A 12,143-nucleotide genomic window follows, 5' to 3' on the forward strand; every position below is an offset into this window, starting at 1 on the left:
TCACTCTATCATCTTTTGTGTTCAGGAGAAGAAAGAAATTCTTACAGGTTTGGAACAACTTGAGGGTGAATAAATGATGACATAATTTTCATTTCGGGCTGAACTTTCCCTTTGAAGCTGCAGATTCACCTTATATAGACCTTAATCTCTTTAAATATCACAAAATAGCCATGTCAGTCACTTTCTTAATAAACACGAGATGTTTTTTGTTATTGTGTTTCAGTGGAAACAAGCTAAACTGAATGGAAATCAGTTACATTTCTCAATTTAATACAGATTCAGGAATATGAATGATTACCTGATTAAGCAGTGATAAGGCACAGGATATCATCAAGTCCCAGGTCAGGTGATTATGCTGTTGATAACAACTCGGTGTATAATCAATGTCAGCATTATCAGGAGGGTGCTTCTCTTTGTTTTTTTTTTATTGTCCATCTTCATCTGCCTTCACTCCTACTAAAGGAGCAATGTGCTCTGCATGCAAGCGCTGACGGATGCAAGACATGGGCTATGTTTGCAGTGTAACATTCTTGCTCATGTTCATGTCTCCTACACTTCAAGAAATCTGTTAAATGACGTTAGAAGTTTATTCAGGAAATTCCTAATAAACTTTACTAAAGCAAGGTGCATTTTAAGAATGTAGAAAAATAGATGCTTTATTCAAATGCTTTAATAACTTTTTAATCTATCTAATTACAGTGAATAACAACACAAATTAAACGCAAAACAAAGGAACAGAGAAATAAGGTAGATGCACCATTGTTTGAAACTGTGCTAGAGAAGTCATGTATGTCAGGTGCTTCAACAAACAAGACTTTTGTATAGGATGCACCAGGGTTTTCTCTCTAATGAGGAAGCATTAAGGCCCGTACACACCGGGACGAATATCGGCGCGCGTTATTCGCCAGCGTTTTTCAACGCGTTTTTTGTGTTCACACCCAAGCGATTTTCGCTGTCGATGAGCCGAGTGAACATGCAAATTCATTCCCTGACATTAGATGGTGCTTAATACCACTTCATAACAGTTCTCTTTTATCAAGATTTTTGTAGTCGCTGTCGCGTTTGTCATATAGTTCTTTATGTTCCGACACCAACGAGACCAGCAGCTCTACATTCATCTTGTCTTGCATCTTCCTCGTCTGATTTCTTCCCGGCAGTGTTTAGACGCTAATCGGCATATATCTTCTTCGCCGTTACGTATGTGTGCTCGGCAAGACCGTTTTGTGTTTGAGCGCCCCCAAGTTGTGTTTTACTGTAACTTCAGAAGCTCCAGACATGTGAGCAAAAGCGCCAATCTCATTGGTCGGATAGTTTTTGATGCAGCGCGTCAAACCAAAAAAACGAACCCAAGGCGTTTTTTAAAAAATGACGCTTTTACGCGTGGCGTTTTTCGCGTCGGTGTGCACACTCACATTGGCGCCCTTTGTTTAGTCACGAGGCGTTAAACGTCGGCGAATATCGCGCGCGAAATTCGTCCCGGTGTGAACAGGCCTTTAGACTACTGAGAAGTGCACATGCAAAACCAATATGGGCGTTTACCAATCAGTGGCCAATTTCAAACTACAATAAATGTTTTTCAACCATTTTTCAACAGACTTGCTAAAATCATGAAGGCCCACCCCTAAACCAAGCCCCCAGTGGATAAACCGGGTAAAGCGGTTGATAATGCCCATTGTGGTTTGATAACACCCCACTGATTGAGAAACACTGCAGAGATACATGCCTGAAAGGTCTTGTGCTCATCAACTACAAATCACTGTTAGTTCAATGTCACTGTCTCCACCCGTGTGTGCTGTTGACTTTCATCAAAATTGAAATGCCGATCCAACACACTTTAAACATTTGAAATTTCAATCTCAACCAAAATGATGGTTTGGATCAAAACTCAACATTGTATGTCTGGGATGTTTACAGTCCAACTCCCCCTGTACTTCCTCAGGTGGCTGCATGCTGGCTCATCCAACATGGCTGTCCTAGAAGTCCCTCTGTTATCTGGCTTCCGTCCGGATGTTGAAAGTTTGGAGAGGGTAAGATTTCTCTCTCTCTTTTTTTATTGTTCTGCATTATCTTAATCTATCGTAATCTATTGTATCTGTATTATATTAACTTCCCATCCTTTGTCACACTCACATTTCACATTAAGGTAGCTTATAAAGACACAAGATTGACAAGGTGTCCCTATAATAGGACAGTGCATCTCTCTCGCTCTTTTTCCCTTTCTCTCTCCTTCTCTGCATGTGTCCTCTTGGCAGATGGACAGAGTTTACATCTGGAGGCCATTTCAAAGGAGGCAGTATGGCGCGGAATTTATCAGTCTTTCACTTTCTCACGAACACACACATAAACATAAACACACAGAAGAATGGGCATTCATATTTGGGTTGTCAAATAAAATAAAAACATGTCTTTTTTAATTTAATTAATAAATGTAATTACAATTTTATTCATATAATTATATTCTTTATAAAGTCCAAGAAAATATCAGAATTATTATATATTAACTGGACTTTATTTAGGATTTAATAATAATAATGGCCGTTATGTTTTTATTTTATTGACACTTCTGGCATATAATTAACATGAATATAATTTATATTTATTAAGTATATTTTATAACTGCATTACATGCTGAGGATGAAGACAGTTATATGTGTGTGTTTCGTAAATATTATTAGTTCATAAAAGTTTCTGGCCACAATCAAATGTGAGGGGTTATGCAGCTCCAGCTGGGCTTACAGACCCTCCACAGGACCTTAATGTCCACAACAGCGGCCTAGAACAGGAAATGCTCAGGGGGGGGTCAACCAGCCCCACCTCCTCCTCCAGCTGGGTATGTGGATAAATGGAGGTTGGTTTAGGTCACCACCATTGTCCCCAGTCAACTGATTGTCCCTCATTAGTCATGTTATAGGTCCCAGGCCTCATGTCCTCCACGCTAGTAAACCGACGCTACCTCTGGAGCCGTATAACGTGAGCTGACTCCGACGCTCACCGCGGTGGAACGTGTCTCATTAGCGCCATTAGCCAGTAACGAGCTGGCTTTACACAGCCACCTCTGGCTGGCTCTATGTTTATTGCACGACCCCGGCTGTTCACATTCCTCGTTTCGCTATGGGAAGCGAGATTGCTTACACCGTCATGTCTCATTGTTTTAATTTATAGTAAGGGGGAGGACATGCTTGGAAGATTGTTTGCTTCTCATATATTCCACAGTGAAAATCAATACTTTTTTACAATGAACAGTGCTATAAATGTTGCAATTACGACAACGATCTTTGGTCCGTAAAGCAACAAGTTTCCTTTTTTAGATTTTTATTTTGGCAACATTAACAAGCAAGGCTTTCTCAGACATCATGCTCTCTGCTGTGGCTTTTGGACAAATGAAATCACTCTTGGTCATTTATTTGGGGCTGTAGTCATACTGTGTATGTTTGTGTATGCGTGTTTATGTTCGAACGTGTCCTTGTGGCGCCAGCTCACATTGGACCCCTCATAAACTGTCCAAGTGCTCGCCACCTTTCTCACTCACACACACACATAGGATGTTAGGATGTATTTGGGAGGAAGCAGTGTACAGATACTCACATACTGAGTGCATGACATGAGAAGCAAAATTGAGCAATTCAACTTTATGCAAATTTGGAGTGACATTAGTGTGATAGCTAGCAGGTTTGAGAAGATATACAGTATGAAGGTAAAGAGATCAAGGCCACTTGTATGAAAATCAATGGGAAGAATCACAACGCATAATATAGCGTCTAATCTATCCACATTATTTTTCAATACGGACGTATGCCATTTACTGTGAATGTGTGAGACTTCCAATTCATTAGCCGCTATAGGTAAATAACTAGAAGAAATATAAAGTGCAGTAAACTTTTGAGTGTTGTGATTACAACACTCAGATGAACATTCATATTTTTGGTAGACTTAGTTTACTTTTATTATACAACTGATGCTAAAGTGACTTTTAAAGACATTTTCTTTTTCTTTATTTCTCCTTTTAACGTAGCTAGCTAAATGCTAGCTTGTTTTGGAGAATCTTAGTTTATGCCCAAAACTTATCTGGCTAACCAAGTTAGCCACATTTATAAAATAGCTTACATTGGTATTATTGTCCTTGTAATAAGTGTACTATAAGACAAAACCATTTATAAATGACACATTAGCTTTAGCTTTGAAGTTAGCATTATTTACAGTGCTAAATAATCATTCTTTCTAATAATCTTGTTCCCAGCTGTTGTTGGATAAGCGAGTGGGGCTAAAGAGGTATGAAGTCGAAGGAAGGAAGGTTCATTTCTACTTTGACGAGGTGAGTTAATGTTGCGTAATGACAGCTTGGTGTAGCGCTAGCTGCACATTTACACAATTTGAGAGCTATATGTTAAAAACTTGAGGTTCAAGTTTCATATAACTCCAGGTGTTTTGTCAGGGGGCCGTATTAAAGAATTGGTGTAAAATACCCTGGTCTCTTGTCTTTTCCACAGATTCCCAGTCAGTGTATGACCTGTGTGGCTTTCAACGCCGTGAGGGAGTATATTGTGGGCAAGACGGCTCCAGTGCCAGTGAAAGTCTATGACTATTATGAACCAGGTAGGTTTGGACAATCCTACTGCATACAAAAGTAGTAGTACCATAGTACAACAAATTGGTGATTTTTTTAGATGTTTATTCCATTGTACTTTGGTATACGAATATGGTAATCTATTATTATGAATATGGTAATCACATTTTGATTGACTTTGTACAGCATTTGAAGCCACTCGTTTCTACAACGTGAGCGAGAGCAGCCCACTAGCGCGAGAACTGTGTGACGGCACCACATGTAATGAAGTAGAAAGTTCCAGCAATCATTGGACAGGTCAGTACATCTTTGTCTTCTAGTATATCTACTTCTAATACCACATACTGTACTTGACATTTAAAGACTATTTCACTCCCCAGGCTTTGTGCAAGGCAGCCAATGCAATAACATTTTTGACTGTCCGGAGGAGGAACACTACGAGCGCTGTACATGTTATCGTGACTGCGGCTATGACGGCGAGCCAGTGTGTGGTTCTGACAGCCAGATCTACCAGAATCAGTGTCAGATGGAGGTGTCCGCTTGCAGAAACGGCACACGGGTAGAGCAGATGCCCTTCAGCCACTGCCCACAGAGTAAGTTCTGCAACCTACATGTGAATTTATAGCCAAGACGTGTCTGCAAGATATGAAATCCCCATTTTTTTGCGCATCTTAAGGACCCAAGCTTTGTAAAGCTGTACCGTTTCATTACGAAACTCGTTTTCGCCAAGATTTATGCCATGTGATCTCTTACCAGGTGCTACCCTCTCCAGACACTCTTAGATGAAGTCATGCTCATTGCATAATTAGAGACATGTTTTTTTCCTTCCCTTTAAGAGGTTCATTCGCAGGACTTTCAGATACACAAGCACTGACATGTGCGAGGAAAACCGCAGATGTTTCGGGCAAACAAACCTTGGACCTGGGGGTTGGATTCAAGCAAATCTTCTTAAGAAAGGAGCTAAGAAATTTAAGATAAATTGCAAGAAGTTTGGAATAATGTTCCTTAGTGCCATTCTTGGAAAAAATCTTAAGATCTCAAATATTTACTCAAAAACATATCTTTTTTTCTTTACAAGAAAATGACAGGCTTCGGTGTTACAGTATCTGATTGTATAGCGGTTCTTGCGGAAGACTCGCTGTTCAACTCAACGCAATGGCATCTTTTTGCACTGCCTGCAAATTATATAATAATATTTTCGGTGTGACTGGCTTTTTGGGAGTCCAGCAACACAGAGTCAGGGATTTCTAATGTGCCACGTATTTTAAAAAGTTAATTTTAAAGAGTCTGCCACTAATTGGAGTGTACTGTTGCATTAGCACTGTAATGCTTAACATTTGAAACAACCCAATAAGTTAATTAATGGCATACCTTTGCTTACTGATTTAAGACAAATTAGAGGATATCCTAACTTTAGGAGGGTATTTATGATCATTTTTAAGAATATTCTTTTCAGGAATTCAAATTATGTTGTGTCTTTAGCACAATCTTAAGAAAAAAGATAAATCTTAACTTCATTCTTAAGTTAAAATAAGAATAAAATAGCTGGCAAGAAAAAGGTTTCGTGAATCCGGTCACTTGTTCGGATCACTGTTATGTGGATCAGAGCTTCCAGAGAGCCGTATTGGTCTCCTGTTGAGAGTTTGTATCTTGCCACTTGACATCTGGTTGCTGTTTTTTTTTTTTCTCATATAACAGGCGAGATTAAAGCCTTATCCACTTGCGCATCAAAGACAATCAAAGTGTTTTCAGTGCTTTGCAATTATCCGTGTCCAGACAGGCCCGATTCAAGGAATCAAACCCCTGTTTTCACAAACCGAGAAAGACTGAGGTGTGTGTATCTACTTTGGTAGGAACAGCTGTTCAAGTCCTGCATTTTCAGATGATATAAACACATACATGCTCTCATACACACCAGTATATGGTTTATTACAGGGTTCCCCAAATGACAGAGTGCTTTTGTCCGAGGCCCTTTAACAGTGAAAAGAAAGGGGGGGCAGAGGGTTAGAAAAATCCTGTCACATTCCTTTCCGACGCGCGGACCAACAACAAAGGGGCTTTCTTGTTTTACAGAGGACCGCCATCAGGAAGGGGACACAAAAAAGGTTACGCGGGAAATCTGTGCCAATGTGGTAGGCCGCAGTACCGTGTAGGGCTTCCCGATTGTTTTAGTTGTAGTGTAGAAGTTTTAGAAGCTGTGAAATGCAGGGTATATACCCTAAATCAGAAGTAGTTTTGGTCTAAGTTTAGGTTGTTGTCTTTTTAATCTTAATCTACTTACTTAATTAACTTTATATATTCGGGGTTTCACTTCACTATAAAAAGTTCCTAGAAGTCTCACATTTTTCTATATTGAAATGTTTTATTAAAAAATCATATTTGTTAAAAATGATTTTAAACAATTTTACATGTTGAATGTAAGCAACATTGTAAATATTGTGATTATTTTCAAGATTTTTTTTATTTGGCACCAATTTTCCTAAAGATTGTGTCATTAGATTAATTTTAAGATTGTTGGCCATTGTGATTTATTTTTGTGAATCAGTCAAAAAAGTTTCAAAAAATGATTTTTTTTTTTTTTTTTTTTTGTGATTTCTGTTGACCATCATTAAAAAAAATCCTAGAAGTCTCCACATCGCATTTTTTTTATACGGTAAAATGTTTTTCAAATATGCATAAGTAAAATTATTAAAAATTATTTAACTGGTTCGTTTTAAGTAACGTGAATATTGTAATTATTTAAAAAAAAAATATATATATAATTTCAGGATCATTAGTGCACTTATAAAAAAATTCAGAACTGTTGGTCTGTTTGATTCATTTTTATGAATCAGTTTAAATTGTTGCTTCAAGGGATCAATTCACAACCCTTCAGTGATTCTTTTGTGGATTCTAGAAGTCTCCATCACATTTTTCATATTAAAATGTTTTAGTAAGAATATACATGGGTAAATATTGATTTTATTATAATTTATTGTTAAATTGGTTCATATGACTTAATATAATAGAATATAATATAGTGAAAAATATGAGAAAATTAACATGGGGTTATTTAAAGCTTATTTTTGTGTTTTATTTCGTACATTTAATCATTTTGGATCTACTTGAAAACAACGGCTGTTTGGTTGAAAAGAATGTCTCATTGTCATACATCAAAATATCAAACCAAGTGGCATCACAAGTGCAAACAAATGATTCTAGACCTGGAACTGGAAACCAGATATGAAACACTAAGCAAATAATATATCTAATTAAAGGGTTAGTTCACCCAAAAATGAAAATTCTGTCAGTAATTACTCACCCTCATGTTGTTCCAACCCCGTAAGACCTTCGTTCATCTTCGGAACACAAATTAAGATATTTTTGATGAAATCTGAGAGCTGGATCACTCCTCCACAGGCTTATGGACACCTTAACTTGCTGGCCCAGAAAATGTATTAAAGACATTGTTAATATAGTCCAAGTGACTCCAGTGGCTCAATCTTAAGTTTATAAAGCGACGAGAATACTTTTAGTTTTTTTTTACGTAGTGTAATAGCGTAGCGCGTCTGTGTTTCACGTCACCACGTATCACACACATGACCAGAGTCGCCCAATAGTGAGCCTACGTGGTGACGTGCAACACAGACGCGCTACGCTTAAACACTACGTAAAAAGACTCGAGGCCCAGAGAGAAGGAAATGAAAAGTGGAATAAAGTCGTTATTTTTGTTTGTTTTTGCGCACAAAAAGTATTCTCGTCGCTTTATAAACTTAAGATTGAGCCACTGGAGTCACTTGGACTATATTAACAATGTCTTTAATACATTTTCTGGGCCAGCAAGTTAAGGTGTCCATAAGCCTGTGGAGGAGTGATCCAGCTCTCAGATTTCATCAAAAATATCTTAATTTGTGTTCCGAAGATGAACGAAAGTCTTACGGGGTTGGAACAACATGAGGGTGAGTAATTACTGACAGAATTTTCATTTTTGGGTGAACTAACCCTTTAATGTAAAGTATTACAATGAACATGAATCTGACCTGTTTACGTATGTATTGTCATCTTACAGTGGGGGAGGCCGTAGAAGAGCGAGAACATGCTACAGGAGAAGAACCAGAACAGGAACCTATACTCATTCCTGCAGGTATCATCCTCTCCTCTTCCTACTATTCTTTGAACACATCTGCGTCAGTGCCCTGCAGGTGTGAGCGTGTGCCACACATGGGCAGGTGTTGAAAAGTTCAACAATCAGAAACTACATGCAAAGAAGCTTATGCGTGCACGGGCCTGCATATCAGCCCAGACTACATTAATGCTCGGATAATTCGCATCCCAGCCTCCTGTCGCTCAACTCGCACCCTCCTGTATAGGGTTTGGCCTTTTCAAATACCATTAACTGCGAGCAAAAGCTAGCTTGGTTTGATTTGAAATCATTCATCTGAACTCGCAACTTACAGATTTAACAAAGCAAAACTTAAATATTTCCAAATAGCCCTTGGAACCTGCTTAAGTTGTACTACAGTATCTTTAGCAGGATTTATATCCCTCATATTCTTGACTTTAATAACCTCATTGGACAGATTGTAACATGAAATTGCAATATGAATCTATAGAATTAACAATTAATTCAAGATATATTCTCTGAAACTAAGTCTTCGCAATATTGCTTCTCAAGAAAATGTATCTTGTTTAGCTAGTTTTATTGGAAAACAGGACAGAAGTACATTATTTTTGTAGTGTATTACCCTCAATGGTTGTAATTTGATGAGGAAAAACATTACAACCATTTAAGTAGCACAATTAGTACTTAAGGCAAATTAGAAGTGCTCATGATATCACATGCACACTGTGTGTGTGTAGGTATGTGCGTCTGTGTCCTCTGGAAAACTCCCAGACTGATTAGACAGTCTCTTGTAGAGCTGTTAAGACTTGCCCTGGGTTGTGTTTGGGCCGAGAAAATGTGTCTATAGGGCTGTGGTTGTTGGGGTTCCTCAAGGTTATGGTTTTGGCCCGCTTTTATTTTGTTCAAGTTTCCTTTACCTGGATGCCACCTGTTTAAATGTTTGCAAGAATTTAGTTCTTTTTTTTTTCTTGAGGTAATTACCAAGTTTGTTTGTCTATTAATGCTTGAGGTGACTCTTGGATTTGTCATTTGTAAATATGTTTGGGAAAACTCAGATCACCTGCGTAGCAGAAATGTGTGTTTTGGAAATCTGCGAGAGCATTTTCTAGACACAGATTTAGCGCAGTCTTAGATCGAACATGCTTTTTGAAGCACAATCATGATTTGCAGTGATGTCTAACCCTAACAAAATCTCAAAAAGATAAAAAAAAACAAAAAAAAAAAACAGATATGCATATCAAATAATTTACATTTATTTGACTTTTCTGTTACATTAGTTTTAGGTATGTGTATGAATTATATATTATTTTCAAAGGAAAACATGAAAATGAGCAGCCGCAAGCAAGACATTTATTATCCTTGATGATTAAGTGGTGCTGAGCAGCTGTGTTGACAAAAGTCTCTAAGCTGGGATTTGACTTTTTTTATGGACATTTTTACATTAAAGTCCTGCAAACATTCTCTGTAGAAAGATAAATGAGTTAAGATACCCAAGCTATGAATTCCTAACATTAGAGATACAATACAATACAGTATAGGACAGTAATAGAATCAGCTTGAGTTACTGCTTTATATAGATATACACACGGTATATGCAAGGATCGCCCCCTACTGGCCATTTTGTACGTATTTTTTTTTCTCTGTCATGTTTGACTGGCAATAGATATTTGCTAGCGGCATTTATTTATTATATATATATATATTTTTTTTTTTTTTGTAAGAACTGTTAAAATATCAATTTAATTGCAAAAACATGTTTTTACAAAAAAGAAAAGCGGCCCAAAAACATACACCACAGCCATAATAAGGGAATTCTTTAATTTTTTTTAATCTTGATTTCCAGAAAAAAAGAATATCCCTGAAAAAAAAAATCAAACAATGCGTTTGTCAAAGACAGCACACTGTTCTGCAACGGGATTGACTGCTTTTATTTCATAGGAGAGGAGGAGCCAGGTTCTATGGCTGAAGTGTCCTACTATTCTTACGAGTACGACCCTGACACGGACAGCTTTTCACCAGAGAGTGAGGAGAAGTTAGTGCCTATAGAAGAGGAAGAGGAGGTGGAAGACACCGCACAACTTCTGGGTGGACATATCCTCACAGTGGACACAAAGGACTCACCTGAGCGATGGTGAAATACAATTCATGTATTGCTGTCACTTAAAGAACTTTTTCATCCAAGACATCATTTACGTTTATATTAACTAAGCAACTTTTGTCTGTTTCTCTGCCTCCTTTACAACAGAGACCTTTGGCCACCAGCAGCAAATGCGAGAGCTCCACTTTGTACATTCTCTGTGAATATGTTTGTGTGAAAGAAGGGCTGGAAAAGAGAGGTGCCCCCAGCAAGATGACAGCTCTGCGTGTGTATGTGTGTGTTTGGAAAGAGAAATAATATCAGTACTCTTTGTTTTTAAATTAATTTCCATAGCTCTTTACGTTTAGTGATGGTATGACGTCTCCTTGTATTCCTCTTGTAATCTAGTTTTAATAGTCCAGTATTTATGTTTGTAAGTATAATTCACCTAAGAATCAAATATTTTATTGTTTTTGTTTTCTATCTGTGGTATTTATTTGTGGCTAGTGCCTTTGTTCGTATGGTTCATTTTTTTATTTTCTCATTTCCATGGTCAGATCCTCCCTTCTTACTTGTGTGGATTTACACCCCGTTTAAATGTGCTATGATTGAAAGTGCAGGTCTTTCTTACGAAATTGTGTGTTAAGGTGTGTAGCTACTATTTTTTACTTACTGATGTCTGGTTCATTCACCTGAGAGGAGACTGCAACTGATAAATAAGCTTCTTTCCCAGTCACTCTATGCTAAATTTGCATATTGGATCAGCGAAAACAAACTCTGACACATAAACTGGAATATGATTTGTACAGAATATAAGCTATTTTGACTAAACTGCAATACTAAATAAAAATCGGTAGGCCCATACGAAATATGCACCCGCAGAACTTCAAATTTGATCAGGCATTGAGGTATCAATAAGAATGTATTACTCTCAAAGACCTGTTTAACATACTTCACATTGACGTATTTAAATTCCCATAAAATCTATGCAGAAAATCAATTCGCAAAGTGGCCTATGTGAATTTTGAAAATCATTGTAAATTTTAATGGACCTAAGATGAATTTAACCTTCAGTGATATCAAATACAGCAAAGTCAACGAGAATAAACTTTATATGCAATCTGTGTTGTGTGAAAGCTTTCTTTTGCTATGCTTGAATTACAATTTCTATATAATATGCAAAATTAGGATTAGTGCATACCAAATCAGAGTGTGTTGAAAATAATATCTCAGCTTGACTATTTTGTGTGGTTTTTCAAAATAGGCTAACATTGCTCACAATCTGTTATAACAGGATTTTTTTTTTATTTTTTTTTTTGTAATGGTTCTTGGATGTGTAAAACCCGAAGTTCACTTCAACTGTGTACATACGCTAAGCATTTGCTTGTTTAAACTAGAGA

The 12,143-nt window shown here is 37.4% G+C and overlaps 1 protein-coding gene across 1 annotated transcript in view; it reads left to right on the forward strand.

The window, feature by feature from the left end:
- cpamd8 (C3 and PZP like alpha-2-macroglobulin domain containing 8) overlaps positions 1-11,867 on the forward strand; it is a 39,521-nt gene extending 27,654 nt beyond the window's left edge. The window contains exons 36-43 of the mRNA XM_081383754.1: positions 1,940-2,027; positions 4,238-4,312; positions 4,488-4,593; positions 4,751-4,861; positions 4,945-5,157; positions 8,613-8,687; positions 10,605-10,797; positions 10,912-11,867. Coding sequence (XP_081239880.1) covers positions 1,940-2,027; positions 4,238-4,312; positions 4,488-4,593; positions 4,751-4,861; positions 4,945-5,157; positions 8,613-8,687; positions 10,605-10,797; position 10,912 — 862 coding nt within the window. The 3' untranslated portion in view covers positions 10,913-11,867. The remainder of the gene's footprint in view (positions 1-1,939; positions 2,028-4,237; positions 4,313-4,487; positions 4,594-4,750; positions 4,862-4,944; positions 5,158-8,612; positions 8,688-10,604; positions 10,798-10,911) is intronic.
- Positions 11,868-12,143: the final 276 nt, after the last annotated feature.

Source organism: Scardinius erythrophthalmus, assembly GCF_964197995.2.
Source record: "Scardinius erythrophthalmus genome assembly, chromosome: 14".
NCBI lineage: Eukaryota > Metazoa > Chordata > Actinopteri > Cypriniformes > Leuciscidae > Scardinius > Scardinius erythrophthalmus.